This window comes from Podarcis gaigeae (assembly GCF_964106915.1).
Source record: "Podarcis gaigeae genome assembly, chromosome: 6".
In the NCBI taxonomy this organism is placed as follows: domain Eukaryota; kingdom Metazoa; phylum Chordata; class Lepidosauria; order Squamata; family Lacertidae; genus Podarcis; species Podarcis gaigeae.
This window is the reverse complement of record NC_139682.1, coordinates 23,887,447-23,906,062: the sequence shown is the minus strand read 5'-3', so window position 1 is coordinate 23,906,062 and position 18,616 is coordinate 23,887,447. Positions and strand designations below refer to the sequence as shown.

Sequence of the window (18,616 nt, the reverse complement as noted above, 5' to 3'; positions counted from 1 at the left end):
CCATTTCCATGGCTTGAGGATAATGGTATGATTTAACACAAAATTATCCACCTTCCTCCTCCACAAAATTGCAAGCCTACCTATATCGAGTATTTGATTATATTTTGCTTGACTAAACCACCCTTTTACTTTTCAGGTTATTTCTGACAAAAACCCTGAGGTCATTTTGGTTAGGTTGGTTTACAGCCTGAATCTGTTTTTATTAATCAGTGGGGTGTTCTTTTTGGCTTTCATAATATCTAACCTGGCTGCTTCAGTTGTTAGGACTGACAGCTTTGACAGAATGATAACGACTTGTTTGCCTTCAACTCCCCACCCCCCAACTCACCTGTCCCATTATTCTTAGCTGAGCTGAACAATCTGTCAGTCACGGCTTAGGCGAGTGGAGCTGCCAACCTTCAGCTTCAGATCATCTTACTTAGTTTGCCGCAGATCATACAGCTTCTGCTTTTCATTCCTTTAGAGCAGAGATGGGGGACCTGTGGCCCTACAGATGTTGCTGGGCTGGAACTGATGGGAGTTAGCATCCAAGAGCATCTGCAAAGCCATAGGTTCCCATGGCTTTAGAACAAACCCATTATTGCTTGGGCTGAGAAAGTTTCCTGACGTGACCTACCTAGCACAGTGCATCTGAACCTTTAAATAGGCAGTGGGGATGATGGGAATTTTATTTGGAGGGTTCCATCTATATGGCTTCATGCACTTCTTCCCCAGTCACCCATTGACTATTTGTATTGCACACTTTGTTTCCTGAATTCCATTATTCATATGAAGGGTTGCAAGCTCTATTTTGTGTAATTGTACATGTAAATCTTTGCCTTAAACTTTTCCTGAACCCTAGGCCCCCCCCAATATCTAATAAACTTGCAACTCAGCAGGGTCTTTTGAGGGGCACTCTGCTCAGAGGATTCTCCTGCCAACAGAAGCAAACTTGGCACCCCAGCCAGGGCTTCTAGTCTGACAGTGCATACTGTTGAACTTGTGACACATCAGATATTTCTTGGGTTATCCCTTGAGTCTTCTCTGGTTGGCCTGAGAAGCATCCATCTAGGCCCGGGGGGGGGGGGGAGAGGTCTGTGGGCCTCCAGATGTTGCTGGACCTAGGCTCCCCCATCCCATCACACCTGAATTTTCGCCATGCTGGCTGGGGTTGATGGGAGCTGGGAGTCCATCAGCATCTAAAGGAGCACAGGATCCCCACCCACGAGTTGTGTCTCCTGATTTTCCCAGGCGTAACATGTGACTTGAATATTTGTATAGGCTATCCTCACCCTAGTGCCTCCATCAGTTTAGTCCCTGCCATTGCCCAAAGACGACTTTCCCCCCTCATTTCCTTCTCTTCTCTGGCTTTGGGCTCAGGTTTACTCTATTTCTTTCATACACTTTTCTCCCTTTGCCTTTGAAACTCAGCATTTGCCCATTCCTCTGCAGATCAAATGTTACTAGGGCATCCAGGAATCCACTAACATTGACATTATTGATGCTGCTGTACCAACATGGTTCTCTGCGTTTATTCTCACCCGGCTTTACAATTTAGAGTTGTATGCATTTGTAAAGGCCTCCTTCAGAAGAAGCATTCTCCAGAACATTCAGCCTCCACCTTAGAGGACCATTTATATTTCTTCAGAACCTGCACTTAGATCTTACCTAGCCTCCCCATGTTGCTCTATCTCCCGTGGCAACCTAAGAAACAAATAATAGCTCACATACCATGAATGGGCTTTCTAGGCTGGTACGGGGCGACAGCTACTGCCACACCATTGTCTGCCATGATGGCTGCCTGATCTACTCTTTGCTTCAAGCTTAGTCATGGATCAAACTGCACAGAGGAGCTTGGGTGAGGAGATTATTCAAGTCACTTTTCCCTGCTTTGGGCAAATCATTAGAGACAGCCCTCTAAATGGATATCTTCTTATGCCACTCACAGTAAGTGAATCAATGTTCCTTTCTAAGTGCGATGCCATAGGTTTGGTATCTAAAGTCCTGGTAATCACTTCTGCAAGTTTGATCCTTGCATGCCTATCTGAAAATGTAAATCCCAGCCAGCTCTTCTATGAAACTTTAGTCAAGGTAAAAAAAAAAGGCTTGTTGGACACCCAGTGAAGTGTGTTAGACAGAGACGCTACCTTGGTATCTAGAACTCCAATGGAGACAAAAGTCTACTAGCTGTTTGCAGCTTGTCAGCTCCACACCTTCCATCTCCTGCTTTCTGTTTGTGTTTTGCCTTCCCTAGATTGATGCCAAGAAGGAACAGCTGGCTGATGCCAAAAGAGAACTGAAAAGCGCCAAAGCCGATGCCAAGGTCCGGAGGGATGAGAAATCTAAAAAGTAAGTCACATTGCTGTGACACTCATGTGTATCCAAACACTTCTGCATGGCACTCAGGGAAACCAACTTTGCTCAGAATGAGATTTCTGTTCAAATGGCTCACCTTGTCACTGGGATGGTACTATATGAGGGGAAGAAAAAAAACTCTTTACCTCCTGCCTAATTTTATATACCTCTACCATGTCTCCCCTTCCTTGTCAGGAAAAAAAATTTATCACACAGTGCCTGGTGGCTACCACAGTATGTAGTGATGGCCACCAACTTTTAGACTGCTTTAAAAAGAGAATCAATAAATTCATGCCTGTCGTGAAAGAAAGCTAGTCATGATAGCTGTAGCCTTTCTTCAGGATCAGAGACCACATTCCTCTGAATACCAGTAACTGTGGAGCAACTGAGGGAGAGGGTTGTTTTGTTCATGGCCTGTTTATGGGCTTCCCAGAGGCATCTGGCTGAGCACTGTGGGAAACAGAATATTGGACTAGATTAGCCTTTGGTCTCGCCTAGCAGGTCTGTTCGGGTGTTCTTCATTCCCATAGAAAGAAAAGCCATTTATAGTTCTTACCTGAAAAAAAAAGTCTTATCTCCTTGCCCCTCACAGGACCGTAGAAAGTAAGAAGAAAGCAGTACAAAGGGTTGCAGAACAGCTGATGAAATTGGAGGTCCAAGCTACAGACCGGGAGGAAAACAAGCAGATTGCCTTGGGGACCTCCAAACTAAATTATCTGGATCCTAGGATTTCTGTTGCCTGGTAAGCTCTTGCCTGTTGGGGAAGAAAGAGCAGCCTCCATCCTATTGCCTTGCTTCAGTCTTTGAAAGGAAAAGAGGCATTGGTTCTGCTGGGTTTTGTAGTTGTTTGGCTGTACACACCTCTTGCTGTTCATCCTTTTTATTCCTCTCCCTCTCTCTCTCTCCCCCTCTCTCCAGGTGCAAGAAATTTGGAATACCTATAGAGAAGATCTATAACAAAACCCAACGGGAGAAATTTGCCTGGGCAATTGACATGGCAGATGAAGACTTTGAATTCTAACCTGATTTTAATGGGCTGAATCTTATGAATGAGAAGGGGAATAGCCTGGTTTTAGGGAGATTGATAAAACTGTGAGCCTTACTTGTCCTTTATATTTGGGGGAGGGGAGGGGGGTGTCGGGAGGGGAAAGCGAGTGTCTGATGAAATACCCAACATCTTTGACAAAAGATAGGCCTGGAAATATTATAGAGTTGCTGAGCCAGTTGTCCTATGGACAACTTATTTAAACCTGTTTCAGAAACCCAAATTCTAGCTGTATGGTTTGTGTTTTTGTCTCTGGAGGGGGAGGACAAGTGGATGGGGGAATTTGTTAACCTTCTGCCAGGCAAATTCACCATTACACTGAGGAGCTTGGAAATCATTAGCTACTGTATACAGAATCCAATGAGATATTGGTGTGTTTTTACAGTTAGGGTTTTGCAATAACTTCTATATTTTAATAGAAAATGGATTCCCTTAATTTCCCGCCCCGTCTCCTTCAATTAATTTAACACAACTGAAGCCCTCTCAGCACACTGGCTCTGGCCACAACAGTCATCATGGAAACACCCAGTTGTTTTCATTTTTACTTGCCACCATCATGGTATTGAAAACCTATAATAAAAATACAACACCTCTTCAAAGCAAAGCATGATGGGAAGATCCTTCCTGAGTTGAGTGTTATTTTCTTTTTCTTTCTTTTTTTGTTAATGTGAATTTTTACTACTTTTAATTATTTTAAAATATTTAAGCTTTTTTTTCTTCTTGATCTTAAAGATCATGTAGATTTGCAGGGGGTAGGAAGGAATGGGCTGGGGAGGGTTGTTGCATTATGAGTACAAATAAATTGGTAACAAAATGTTTTCCCATCATACTTTGTTCTGAGTACATAATATATATATATATATATATAGATATATAGATATATATATATCAGGAATATCCACATTTGTGGGTTTTGTTTTGCTTTTTTTGGCAGGGTTGTTTTTCTTTTCTCCCTCCTTTTTTTAAAAAAAGAAAACTCCACCCTCCTCTCTTTTACTTGAAAGATTTTATTGTGTAAAAAGAACTTTCACAGGTCAATAAAATTTTGAGGGAAGCGAGCTTTGGTCCAAAAAAAAAAAAAAGGAAAAATAATCAAGATCTTAGGTCTTTTTATTTTTTTTCTTTTGTAATTGTGTACAAAAACTTTAAAAAAAATTAAAGCAGAATTTTAATGTGAAACCTTTTTTGCTATAATCCATTAGTTTTAGAGGCATTGTTAGCTTAGTGTGGTGCAAAAACAAGTTTCCCGCAGTCTTTCCTCAACAAGTATCTTCTATTTTTATCATGAATCCCCTTTTAATCAACTGTAGGTTATTTAAAATAAATTCCTACAACTTAACGCAATGCCAGCATCTGTGTGTTCTTGTACCCAGAGAGCTGAATGGCTGGCTGCAGGCCAATAGCTGTCAGGAGATGCTTTGGGGAAGGATGTGGGGTGTGGAGGCGCTCTAGGATGAAATGCCCAAGGAACTGTGGACCGGAGGCACAGTCAAGATTCCATGTGGCCTTCTACACCATAGACATTGGCAGCCAAATAGTAGATTGCCAGTTCTCTGGGTATTTTTGTACAGTGCCTTGCATGTTGGATCCTACATATATATCAAGTTATCTAGGGGCAGCCTGGTTCTGAAGATTTCCCTCTAGCTCCAATCCACAGCCAGAACAATTTTTTCATGGCTGGTTCTTGGCACTCTTCTCTAGAAGCAAACAAGGACAATTGTTTAGGAAGGAAGCGCTGTATTCTTCAAGATGACTGTAGCTATACTTTTTATAGAGATCAGACCATTTGCTTTCTTGACTTGGAGAGCCTCAGAATACTGCATCTTCCATGTGTCTTGCTTTCAAGAGTTTGGAGAGCTAAGGCATTCTCCAACATGAACTCAACGCTAGTCAACCTGCTTTGACAGAGTTGACTGGTATGTCATCTTGTGCCTTTGTACAAAAGACAGGACACATGTTCACTTTTCTTAAATTGGCACTTATGGCCTGCATCAAGAATCGGGTATGCTTGAAACCACAAGAAATTGGAGCCTCAAAACCACCAATATTCAAAGGTATGGATAATTGGAAACACTAGCCATACACATCTAGCTGTCAGATCTTGGGTAGCACTCAATTTGCTGTATTACAGGTGCTAATCTGCATTCTAGGACCATTGACCTTGCTGCTGGTTGGCACTGCCACTCCAAATGAATCAGGCATGACAGCAGCCCCTAGGGCCTTTTTAAATCCCCTTTTGAGGTTGGTTTATCTTAAATTTGCACATTCAAACCAGATACTGAAACGAATGTTTCAGAATCATAGGTAATGTAAACAGGTAAAGGTAAGAAGACTCATATGTATTCTGTATACCTGCCTCACCTTCCTACAAATTCCATTTACATAGCAAGAAAATACTGGCCCTGTGAACAGAATAAATTTTTTATACAAGTGTTTTTATGCATGCATGCTCGGTTTGATCATTTTGCTTGTTAGTCAGAATTTCATAAAAGGCCTAGAGTAGCCTTCTCTAGGACAAATGAAGGCGGTATAAGGAGAAAATATAGACAGGAGATCTGTCCACCTCTTGACCACTGGAACTGGTTTGCTTTGATGCCTTTTAATAAAGGGTTCAGTATATTCTCCTTAGCAGTAATCTTTACAACATTCAGATAAGGTAGGTCAATACTTCCATGTTGCAGATGAGACGTTATTTTAAGCCTTATTGGGGTGCTCTCCTACAAACAACAAGGGTTCCAAATCACATAGGAAATTTACATGCATATAGCTCAAACCTTCCTCCTCCCAACACATAGAAGGGGCACAGCAGAGGTGGCGAGCTCAGCAAGTGTGGGCAAGTCTCTTTCAATCATTTTGTAATTGTGAGGCATCCGGACAGGGCTATAGCGCTTTGCCTCAAGCCACTCAGCCAGTGACTTCACAGCTCACACACTTACCCACTGCTGTGCCAGATTTCACTTGGTACAGCATGACGAATGTATTCTATCACTGGTTACTCATCACATTGCCCAATGGGCTAGCAAGTGGAATTGCTCCTTTATACAGTGCAAGTAGCAACCTCAAGTTGCTGGCATGGACCTTTGGACTGAACGGAGCAGTTTATATTTGGGTAATTCAATAGTGATAGTGAATGTCCAGGGATGGATGGAGTTGGAGTGCATCAGCTCCCCATCACTCCAACAGCTTTAGTCAAGGTGCTGTGCTCATCTCTCTGTTTCTAATGGGGAATTTCTTCCCAGTTAGCTTGCATCTAACCACTGCATTAGAAGCATTTAGTGAAGGTTTCTGCCTAGCTGTGTCTTTCCCACAATAATAACTTCAAAAATCTCCTTTGGGAGATCCCCCTTCCCAACTCTTTTTAACTTTAGTGGTAAAATTGGTGAGAGCAGCAAATATGTAAGTTCTCTGAAAACAGCCTTATGTCTCTGAAGTTGTAACAATGTTGCCTATTATAAACACGTTTTCTATTTTTACATGTTCTCCCCCACTGACTCCAACCGCATCCCATCTTAATCAGATGCGTTAGATTATTCTGTGCCTGAAGTTATTGACAGGAAGCTCAGAACAAGCCTGTAATCCCAGGGGAGAGTGTTTCCCACCAGGGGTTCCCTCCTCCTTTTGTCTGCATTTAAGGCAAGTAGGAAATCCATCTGTTTCAAGGCCTCTCGATACAGTGATGCATTGGCCCTTGGTGGAAACAATGCTGCCAAATGAGAGATAGCAACAGTCTTGGAGAATCTATTCCATAAATAGTTAAGAACCAGCAGCTTCTCTAGCTTCAGATCCAATTAAGCCATGAAGTTGTTCCCCCATCATTTTGCAGTGTAGAAGTGCATCTCTTCTCATCCAGTCATTTAAATAAGGTCAGAGTGATCAACAGTCTTTTAGATACGTTTGTTGTATTTGACACTGTTTGCGATGTTTTCTGAGCCCACTCAGGTGGCGAACAAAATTTTCTCTTAACGTTTGACAAAAATCCATCGGGTTTTGCGTGTGCACTTTGTAGTGCTTCCATAATTGTGTTTAAGTTAGGCTCAGAGTTTGCCATTAGAATGGTGAGTGTTGACATGCATACACATTTCCCTGTCCAAGGCTGACCACAAACCAAAAATCACTTTCTACAACATACAAAAAAACTCCATAATATGCCCCTAGCCTGGCCTAGACTACTTCTAGTTGGCATCCAGTGGAGTCATCAGGGTTGGATTTGGCCCCAAGCACTCAAACGCAGCTTTGACGTGGAGTTCACTGTCCCTACATTGAATATGAGCATAGGAACAAGCCTTATACTGCACCCATGGTGAAGGACTGCTAAGTCATGATAGAGCATCTGCTTTGTATGTAGGAAGTCTACAGTTCAATCCCCGCCGTCTCCAGGACTAGGAATATTCCCCAGGCAAAGCACTGCCAGTCACTAGAGGTGGCAGTGAGCTAGATGTACCAAAGGTCTGAAGGCCACTTTTTTGGCTAACTGGCAGCAGTGGTCTAAGAGTCCACTTTTTCCCATCCCTAGCTGGCTACTGAACGTGGGACTTTCTGTTGGCAAATCATGTGCTCTACCATTGTACTACAGTTCTTGCCCAACTTAAGCTTAAATTTGGAGTAGGGGAGAGAGAGCATGGAGAAAGTGTACACAGGCCTGGCAGCCTTGAAAAATATAAGTATACATGCTAGCAATTTAGCTGCTGCTCAGGCAGTCTTTCAGAAGTCACCCTGCCCTTGAGCAATAAATTGGAGCCAAGATCAGATCAGCAGTACCCGCAGCTATCCAGATGCCCTCATGATGGTAGGTACAGAAGAGTAAGGAACTTGGTTTTCCAGTGCCCTTGCTGCACCCTTGAGTGCCTATGGTGATAAGTATAGCAAGAGGGCTGAATCACTGCCTTCACCGCCATTCATTTGAATAATCCAGCATATCCCTGAAAACACTGTAGCTCAGTCTTCACCAATGTAGTGTCCTTCAGGTTTCTTTTGGACCACAACTCCCAACCAGTATCTGTTTGGTCAGCCTGCTAAGAATCCAGAATATTTGGAGGGCACCATGTTGGCAAAGGCTGATGCTTCAGCTGTATGCAATAAGATTGAGGGGTGTGTGATAGAGATGGCTCCTCCATCAACAGTGTTTTCATACATGCTTTGCTTTCCTGTGTTTCTTCACCTTTGAAAAGCTTCCCCTATATGCGTGAGAACATTGGCTGGATATAAAATGACTGTTCAAGACCTAAAGAAGATAAATGCCTGAACTTGTACAGTGAATATTCCAAATTAGCAAAACAAATAGACTATGTACCAGTGCAGTACTGGGTTCACACTGTCAGGAAGATCATTTGCTCACGAAATTCCATCTGATGTAACCAACAATGGGAGCTCCAGACATTCATGGAGCTTCTAGTTGGCATCATGTATCTGCACCTTCATAATTTTTGTGTTCGCACACAGTTGATTATTCATAAAACAGTTTGATGGAGTCTAATAGCTAGGCATTCCAACATTCTCCTGTAGCAAGGAGACAATATGGTCCCAGGGTGTGGTTTGTAGATGGCATGATGCTACCACCTTGCTGGAGCTGAGCAGGTCAGGCTGGTCAATGCCTGGCTGGGAGGCAGACTTCCTGGACTGCATGTATTGGGTTTCACAATGAAAGAAAGGTGTTCTATAAATGTAAGAAAATGCTTAAATATTTGACCTCTGATATGCTGACCAGAATATGCCAGAAGCACTTCATTGGACAATGCCAGAGCTATGTGGGAGGACAAAACGTTCTATTTATAATGCTCTGTAAATAATACAAAAGAAGAAAAGGCATTGTAGGCCATTGCTATCTGACTCCCTGTGTGTCTCCAGGAAGGGGTGTGAGGATGTGAAAAGAGTGCAGGAGTGGCTTTGAGTCTTTCCGGAGAAGGACCTAAAGAGATGCTTGTGATTAGAATCCATCTGGTCAATAGCTGTGTCCTACAGTTTCCGTCACTGGAGATGGTGGGTGGAAATGGAAGTTATTTCATAAAAACGTTTAGATCAGCAGAGCAATGTGCCAGAAGTCATGTAGATGTCACAACCATTTTTATTCTCCCCATTCCCACCATCTAATACCGATGGAAGTGTCTCCCCAAGCACAATGTTCATGTTCTAAGCTGCTTGATGTACCTAATATATTTTACTTTTGCCCTTCCTCTAAGGAGTGCATTGTGTATGCATAGTCCTCAGTCCCCATTTTATCCTCACAATAACCCTGTGAGGGAGGTTAAGTTGAGAGATGATGACTGGCCCGAGGTCCTCTAGTGAGTCCCATGGCCAGTCCTAGTTTGGCACTCTAGCCCAGAGATGAGGAGCCTCTTTCCCTCCAGCCGTTGGACTCCAACCCCCATCAGCCCCAGCCTGCAAGGCCAATGTCACAGATGATGGGAATGTGGTCCCAACAAAATCTGGGATGCTACAGATGTGCCAACTCTCTCTTAACTACTGCATCAAGTTGGTAACATCCTACTTCCTGGTTGCACATGACTCATTTTGAAAACCCTAAGGAGCAAGCTTGCACAAAACCCTGACCACTTGCATAGTGGGAGAAATACCAGCTCTAGCCTTCCTCTGAACAACTTGGGTCGAGTGACAGCAGATAATTGTGGAGGCGAGTTCATTCAGTGACTGCAGCATTGAGTGATGAACTGCAGGCGCATCAGCTGTGATTGCAGGATGTGCACATGTGTGAACCAACCCAGAAAAGGGTAAGCAGGGAGATTGTGAAAATAAATATCTTTTGATTCTTGTATTTTATAAAAAGGAAACAAAAGCAAAGCTAATGCTTACAACTGGTGTAGTGTCAAGAGGTGGTATGCCTCTGAATATCACTTGCTCGGGAACAAGAGTAGGAGAGGGCAGCCATGCACCCACCCTTCTTTGGGGTTCCCTATGGGGCACCTGCTCAGCCACTGGGAGCAGAAGACTGGACTGACCCAGCAGAGCTTTTATGTTCTTCACACCGCAGCAGCACTGCAACAGGAGCAATGCACTCTAGGAGCAACGCACTGCAGAGACCAGTCCTACGTGATTCATCAATGCCAGGGAGGATCCATTATGTGGACACTACTTGGGTTGGTCTGTACATGGCAACGGCACATGGAGCCATGGAGCCTGTGTTTCAGAGTTCTTGCAGGACTTGGCTATAGTGGTAGATGTGGGTGAAGAATTAACTGTCTGTCTGTTCCCTAGCACTTTTCAAAGGGCCATGGTCTTTGCTCAGCAATCTTCTAGGGACCGCATGCCAGTGCTGGGCAGAACCAGAAGCAAAGTGGGTGGAACAACAAATGTGAATTTTTACCTTTGTAGAGTCAGCCAGTTTCTGCACACTGTTGCACATCAAGACAGGCATATGCACACAAGGAAGGTCCCAAGCTGGGTTCTTGGCTTTGAAAAAATCTATAGCATGACACCTAAAATTAATCTTCAGTTTTGTTAATACAGTGGTACCTTGGGTTACATACGTTTCAGGTTACAGACTCCGCTAACCCAGAAATAGTGCTTCAGGTTAAGAAATTTGCTTCAGGATGAGAACAGAAATTGTGCTCTGGCGGCACGGCAGCAGCAGGAGGCCACATTAGCTAAAGTGGTGCTTCAGGTTAAGAACAGTTTCAGGTTAAGTAGAGACCTCCGGAACGAATTAAGTACTTAACCTGAGGTACCACTGTATAAAAAAACCTGCCATGTTACACTTCTCTAGCTAATGAGGAACCTATGTGAGTTGGACACAACTAAACCACTAGACAACAACAAAGAGACAGATCTAGTTGGTGCTGGTGGTTCTTTTCTTTTTTTTTTTTAAAGTGAATTAACCATTTTAGGTGTATTTGTCCCAGATAGCTTTAGGTGTAACATGAAACCTACATAGCACCCAGTCTAGTCAAATCTGCTACCTCCTACAGGCAAATGAGGCCTGTGACTAAATGGAAACTTTGTGGCTTCAGTGCAGGCCCCTTCCCTTCACCCCAACCCCTGCTTTGCTTAACATCCAGCCTGATTAAAAGTTCTGGGAAACTGAGGTGCTTGCTTGCTACTTTGTGCTGTTTTGGTTGGTCCTGATAAAGGCGTTGCATGAATGTGGACTCCGAAAAGCACGGTGATTGATGTGTTTCTCAGTTTGAACACCTACTGTCACACCTCTTTCTCATAAGGAAATAAGATGAGCCCTGCCTGCCTGGAGAGAGGTAGTGCTGTCCCTCCATTGCCCTCTCGAGGCAGCTTTTAAGCAATATGTTGAGGAGAAACAAGGATTTGAGGGAATTATATTTTTAAAAATTGAAATACAGTAATACAGTGGTACCTCGAGTTACATTTGCTTCAGGTTACATACGCTTCAGGTTACAGACTCCGCTAACTCAGAAATAGTACCTTGGGTTAAGAACTTTGCTTCAGGATCAGAACAGAAATCGTGCTCTGGCGGCGCAGCGGCAGTAGGAGGCCCCATTAGCTAAAGTGGTCTTCAGGTTAAGAACAGTTTCAGGTTAAGAACGAACCTCCGGAATGAATTAAGTACTTAACCCAAGGTACCACAGTAGGTGATGTTGGAGGGAGTGGGCCGCAGCCTTTCTCTTCCCATTCCTTTCTGTGGTAGCTTGCAGAAAAGAATTTCAGGCCAGCTATGGCTGGAGACATTTAAAGAAGAAATGCAAGCTGTTTCCAAGCTTCACATGATTTGACACCATGATTTTACCCAAAAACTTTATATCTAGAAACATGCAGTTGTAAACAGCTTTGCCTCTGAGGTCAGAGGCTTTGCTTAGAGCTCAGTTCTGGGGGATTTTCCCTCACTGAAATGATGTGTTCATGCCAGTGCAAATAAAAATGCTGTAGTAACCATTTCCCTTCAGGTGCAGCATCACCAACGTTCATCTTTGAGGTACTGCAGGGCTTGGTGCTGTGGTCTAAACCACTGAGCCTCTTGGGATTGCCGATCAGACGGTTGGCGGTTCAAATCCCCATGACGGAGTGATCTCCCGTTGCTCTGCCCCAGCTCCTGCCAAGCTAGCAGTTCGAAAGCACACCAGTGCAAGTAGATAAATGGGTACCGCTGTGGCAGGAAGGTAAACAGCGTTTCCATCTGCTCTGGCTTCCATCACAGTGTCTCATTGTGCCAGAAGTGGTCATGCTGGCCACATGACCCAGAAAGTTGTCTGTGGGTGAACGCCAGCTCCCTCGGCCTGAAAGCAAGATGAGTGCCGCAACCCCATTGTCGCCTTTGACTGGACTTAACCGTCCAGGGGTCCTTTACCTTTTACCTACAATATACTACTTTCCACTATCAGACATGTGAGATCACAGACTTATGCCCAATATGAACCTCAAGTCATTTTGATCTGTTCCATTACATAATAATATGTCCTCATACATATTATTATTACAGTGGTACTTTGGGTTACATTCGCTTCAGGTTACAGACTCCACTAACCCAGAAATAGTGCTTCAGGTTAAGAACTTTGCTTCAGGATGAGAACAGAAATCGTGCTTCGGCAGCGCGGCAGCAAGAGGAGGCCCCATTAGCTAAAGTGGTGCTTCAGGTTAAGAACAGTTTCAGGTTAAGAACAGACCTCAAGAACGAATTAAGTACTTAACCCGAGGTACCACTGTAATTACAATTTGCTTATAGCTCATCTTCTAAACCAGTATCTCAAGGCGATTTACACATGAGATAATAAAAACAATTAAAAACAGCAAATTCATTTAAAACAAGACTAAAAACCCTACTCATAGTAAAGATCATTTCAACTGGGAAAGCCAGCTGGGAAAACACCAGTGTATTTATGTGAACATTTCCCCCACAAATTACTTAAAGGGTCCAGACTTAAAACTTGGGAAAGTGTCAATATGTTGTTGTGATTAGAGTGGTGAACAAGGAGGAACCAGGTTCGAATTCTTACTCAGCTAGGAAGTTCATTGTGGGTGACCTTGAGCCAGTCATTACCTCTCAGCCTAACCTACTTCAAGGGATGTTGTGGAGATAAGAACCATCCTCACCTTTAGTTCTTTGGATGCAAGATCACTAAAGGTGATCAATACATGTCAGCATATTTCACACACAGCATATTTCAGGGTGACGCATAACCCCCAAAATAATGCCTGCCTGCAACAACAAATATGAGTGTCACTCTGGTGCACTATTCTTGAGCCAGGATTGGTTGCAACTCCCTGTTGTAGCATAGTAGCAAACCTAGGTTTACTGATGTGCAATTAGTCCTTCAAATAACATCATTGGTTTGCTTTGAGAAATGGCCCCTCATGTTGTTAGGCTGAGTGTTCGGTTGCTACCTAAAGCCATATAACGGCTTTAGTTAAATGTCATTGCTCCCATGTGATGATTCACAGAGGAAACAAAGAATCATCACACCAGCAAAAGCTCTTGGACTGATTGGTTAGTCTTTTGTTCATTCACTCATTCATTTATAAACAAACCAAAAAAAAGGCTCCCATAGCAGTTTACAAAAATCAGTAGCAAGATTTTCCTCTGACTTCAGGATTCCAGTCTGAAAGAAGGAAAGAAGGGAGATGGGGAGGAAGGAAAAGGAAGCTCAGGCACCACTTCTTAAAGGTTATAGTTCCCATCATGACCAGCTGGGATGGGAACAGTTCAGGTAATGTGAAGAAAGGGTTGCTGCTAGGTCAGAACTGAGCAAGGGTGTGAGGCAACTGGTCTCTCGGGAGAGGGATGGAATTGCCCTGCTTCTGTTCCCACCCCCCACCCCCACCTCCCACTGTAGAATGTGTTTATTTTAAAATTGCAGAGACTGAAAGATGATGAGCCTCTAGTGAAAACCAGATATGGATATAAATTTCCACAAGGGCATCTCCACAAGGTGAAAAGCAGCTGGCGCTTCTGTTGCAATTTAAAAGTTGGCAAATGTTGGACTGTTGTCCAAAGGGTCCAAAATGCATAACTTCCTCCATTGCTTCACACACACCCATTCACACACCACAGTATATGCAGCATGGGGCAGGGGTGGGGGAGGCACCTTTTTAAGCCCAGGGCAACTTACTGGGGGCTGCATGTCATTGGGCAAAAGAGGGTGAAGTGATGGATAGGATTCTTACCTTTAAACCATAGGCTACATAGAGCCTACATGCAATTTTGTAAGGCACAGCACCTTACAAAATTACACCACACCACAGCACAGCAGTTCTATGCAAGGGAAGGCAATCTTTCAGGTAGGTGATCTTTCAGGCAATCTATGCAGGGATCCTCCTTGGAGTCCATTTCAGTACTGGTGCCATATCACCAGATCAGTGTAGCCCACAATGGCATGTTATGTATATGTCTGCTTATCCCTGGCCAAGAGGAGGAGATCTGACTTCAGTACCAAATCCTCTGTATTCATCTGTGGCAGGCTTGACTGGCAACTTCCTACACTCCCAGATTGATGTGATATATTCTGCTAATGGAGTTGGCTTTTCCTGTTGCAAGCGACAAAGCTTTTATGCACAATTCATGGGGCCCTGCTGTCGAGCACGATTTCTCCGGAGATACCCTCCGACTTGAGTGTTTTTAAAAGCACTGTTTCCTGCGCTGCTAGATCATATCTTGCCAGCTAGCCTCCCTCAAATGTGCCTGCCTGCTGCAGGTGCGCAACTTAATCGGATGTGTTGGTGGAGCAAGTGCTTCCTCAGACATCTCTAGCAAATTTGGCAGGATTCAGCCAAAGGAACAGGACACCAAGGGGCATGAGGCTTCTAATTGATCAGGACATAGGAAACTGACTTACAGTGAAAGCACTGACCTATCAAGCTCAGTATTGTCTACATCAATGGTGGGGATGTGGGTGGCGCTGTGGTCTAAACCACCGAGCCTCTTGCGTTTGCCGATCATAATGTCGGCTGTTCTAATCTGTGTGATGGGGTGAGCTCCCGTTGCTTTGTCCCAACTTCTGCCAACCTAGCAGTTCGAAAGCATAGCAGTGTGAGTAGATAAATAGGTACCACTGGGGTGGGAAGGTAAATGGTGTTTCTGTGCGCTATGACCCAGAAAACTGTCTGCAGACAGGCTCCCTCGGCCTGAAAGAAGAGATGAGAGCCACACCCCATAGTCAAATTCGATTGGACTTAACCATCTAGGGGTCCTTTACCTTTGCCTACATCAGTGGTTCCCAAACCTTTTTGGGCCACCCCACCCCCCGGTTCCATAAACCCATCCCTAAGGCCCCCTACCCAATATAAAGCATTATTCAGAATGGTGGTTTGCATGACCCATTAAGGAAGGGGTCGGCAAGGTTTACCTCACCTGGGCCGGTTCACTCCCACAGAGATCGCTCCGTGAGCTGGATTGTGTGTGCACAGAGGCGATTCCCAGCGCCATGGAAGTGAGTCCCTGCTCCGCACTGCGCTAGTTTAGCGCAGTGCGTGGGGACTTGCCAAGCTGTCAGCTTGGTTCGGGGGCAGCTTGTGGGCCATTTAAATGACCCCCGTGGGCTGCAGGTTTCTGACCCCTGCACTAAGGAATATAGCAACACAATAAAATTCAGAACAGTGAAGATTAATTGTACATTTATTCAAAATCCAGTTAAAATACACCCACCACTGATGGGAAGGCAGAAGCTTCTACTGGCTACCATCCTACACACAGGCACACATATCTCCAATGGTATTCACGTTACTATACAGAATGGAAGAGGCCTGGTCCCTGCCCCAAGGAGTTTGGCATATAAAACTCAACATGGGGAAGCCACAGAGGAAGGAGAGGGAAGAGGAGCAAAAATGGATGGAAGGAATATAGTTGCTACATGCACACATGTTTGGGTGGATGCTTAAGGCATGAGAACTAAGGAGTTACAGCAATGGCTTCATTTGGTAATTACGCTCTGAGAGCTCTCAGCGTTTCAAAACTTTACATCCAGCCACATCCCCATGCGGGAGACTGGGCTATCTGGTTTTCAGATCGAGAGATTTATTTATTGCTTTACTTATTTCAAGGGTTGCTTCTTAAACTTTTCATTCCGTTTAGTCTTTTCTTTGTCCTTAGTAAATATTTCTGGTGAACTTTTATTAAAATTAATAAAATAATTAAGCTGGTGCAAAGTCAGGGTGGCTTAACCCAATGATGGAGCAATCCCCCCCCCCCCCCGTTTTGTTTTAATTATTTCTATTTATCCAGATTCCTTTGCCTGGTTCTGAGGCTGGGGAGGCAAAGGGAAATAGGGGATTTGGAAAGAATGAGAGCCACAAATTCCCCCTGAAATGCTTTCCATATCAGCCCTTCATTCCCATAAACTTCCCTTTGTTCTGTTTCCAATGCAGCTTTGCAGTTGGCCTGGTGCTTTCAAAAGCGATGGTAAACCTGGTGTTAATAGGAAAAGAAATGTATCCTCTGTCTGAGATGCAAGTTGATTTTTATATGGGACGGGGAGGATGCACTTTCTGAGTTATTTTTACATGGGGTCACTAAGACTTCTTTTCGGGTTGGAGAAGGATGAACTTCTGGCTCAGGTCCTGGGGAATGCATATTCATTTCCTCTCTCTGCCACAGCTTTCCTTTCTGAACCTGGGTAAGTCCATGTGAAGGGCAAGATGTCTGACATGCCTGTGACTCTCAGCATGCAAATGCAACTCTTGGTACTTTGTGGCACTCTTTTATTGCTTGGAAATCATTTATAAAAAGCATCAACAACATAACACGTGCAGCTCAACCCTGTGCATCTTCATTTGGAAGCAAGTCCAGCCTTATTAGTTGAAATAAAAGATTACAAACAAAACTGCCACAACAGCCGGGTCTTGTTATTCACGACTAAGGGTACTTACAAAAGGGACGTGGGTGGCGCTGTGGGTTAAACCACAGAGCCTAGGACTTGCCGATCAGGAGGTCAGCAGTTCGGATCCCTGTGATGGGGTGAGCTCCCGTTCTTCTGTCGCTGCTCCTGCCAACCTAGCAGTTCGAAAGCACATCAAAGTGCAAGTAGATAAATAGGTACCACTCCGGGGGGAAGGTAAACGGCATTTCCGTGCGCTGCTCTGGTTCGCCAGAAGCGGTTTCGTCATGCTGGCCACATGACCCGGAAGCTGTATGCTGGCTCCCTCGGCCAGTAAAGCGAGATGAGCGCAGCAACCCCAGAGTCGGTCACGACTGGACCTAATGGTCAGGGGTCCCTTTACCTTTAAGGGTACTTACAAGGGACTGCAGTAAATCAGCATAGCACAGGAGGAAATGAAAAGCAGCGCCCTGGATTCTGCAGAAAAGTGAGAGACATTGGAGGTTGAAAGGGGGAGTGTGGGGAAGCTTGCAAAGTTTGCTCCATGCTGATCCTTTCAACCTCTGACATTAGAGTGTCCCTCGAATGGAAACTGCTTTCCCCTCCTCCTGCCCATCAGCTGATGCATGATTGTGAATGTACCCTGTTTTCAGCAAAGGAGCAATCGGAAGCCCACCGTGAAATGTCAGAATCAGCTTTCTGGAAGAATTCTTCCTGCAGTTTTGGCCTGGTGCTAAAGCAGGCAATTCCTGCACTTCCAATTCTTTGCACTACAAAAAAATTACACCCAGGAGTACTCCTGGGCCAACTGCTCAAGTGACTAGGCCACTCCAAAGCTCAGCCACAAACCCAAATTCCCTGTTGCTTCTTTCTGCTTGAATGGCATGATTATCTTCTCCTGGAACATTATGGTCCAGGTGCTGCCAGGTGAAAATCCTTTATCACTGTTCCACTCTGGCTATGAATCAGACCCTTGTTCCATTGCAAGGGATTATATCTGATGGCATCACTTCCATTCAGGAGCATAGAAGGACGCAGGTCAGCGTGGGACCATGGAAGTTCTTTAATGTGCTAGAAGAGGTACTTGATGGTTCTTTTACAATGGATTTCCCCGAGCCAACAATCAGGGATATTTCGACGTCCACAAACATGTCTTGAGCAGGAACACCAAGCGTGAATCATCGTTACCGTTTAACTGCTGCCTCTTTTTGTCCCGGTTCCAGCTCTCGCTAGTGATCTTCTTGTGTGAGATTGATTATTTCATTAAGAAGTGGGGTTTTTCAAGGATGGAACAAGAGGAGCTGGCATTGTCTGAAAGCCAATCCACTAGGCCATGAAGGCTAGATTAAGCAGGAAGCAAACCAGCCTAAGGGCAATGAAAACATAAGGCAATGGGCATGTACGTCAAAGGGAAGGCGGGGATAATTGCAATAGTAAGAACAAGGCACAACACAGACTAACACTTAGTTTGAAACTGCCTCCCTTTACCTGGCTGTTTCTTCGGATGGCTCATTAC

The 18,616-nt window shown here is 44.3% G+C and overlaps 1 protein-coding gene across 1 annotated transcript in view; it reads left to right on the top strand.

The window, feature by feature from the left end:
* Positions 1 to 5,818, top strand: part of TOP1 (DNA topoisomerase I) — a 76,638-nt gene extending 70,820 nt beyond the window's left edge. The window contains exons 19-21 of the mRNA XM_083746206.1: positions 2,234 to 2,328; positions 2,927 to 3,076; positions 3,253 to 5,818. Of these exons, the coding sequence (XP_083602332.1) occupies positions 2,234 to 2,328; positions 2,927 to 3,076; positions 3,253 to 3,355 (348 nt within the window). The 3' untranslated portion in view covers positions 3,356 to 5,818. The remainder of the gene's footprint in view (positions 1 to 2,233; positions 2,329 to 2,926; positions 3,077 to 3,252) is intronic.
* The last annotated feature ends 12,798 nt before the right edge of the window (positions 5,819 to 18,616 follow it).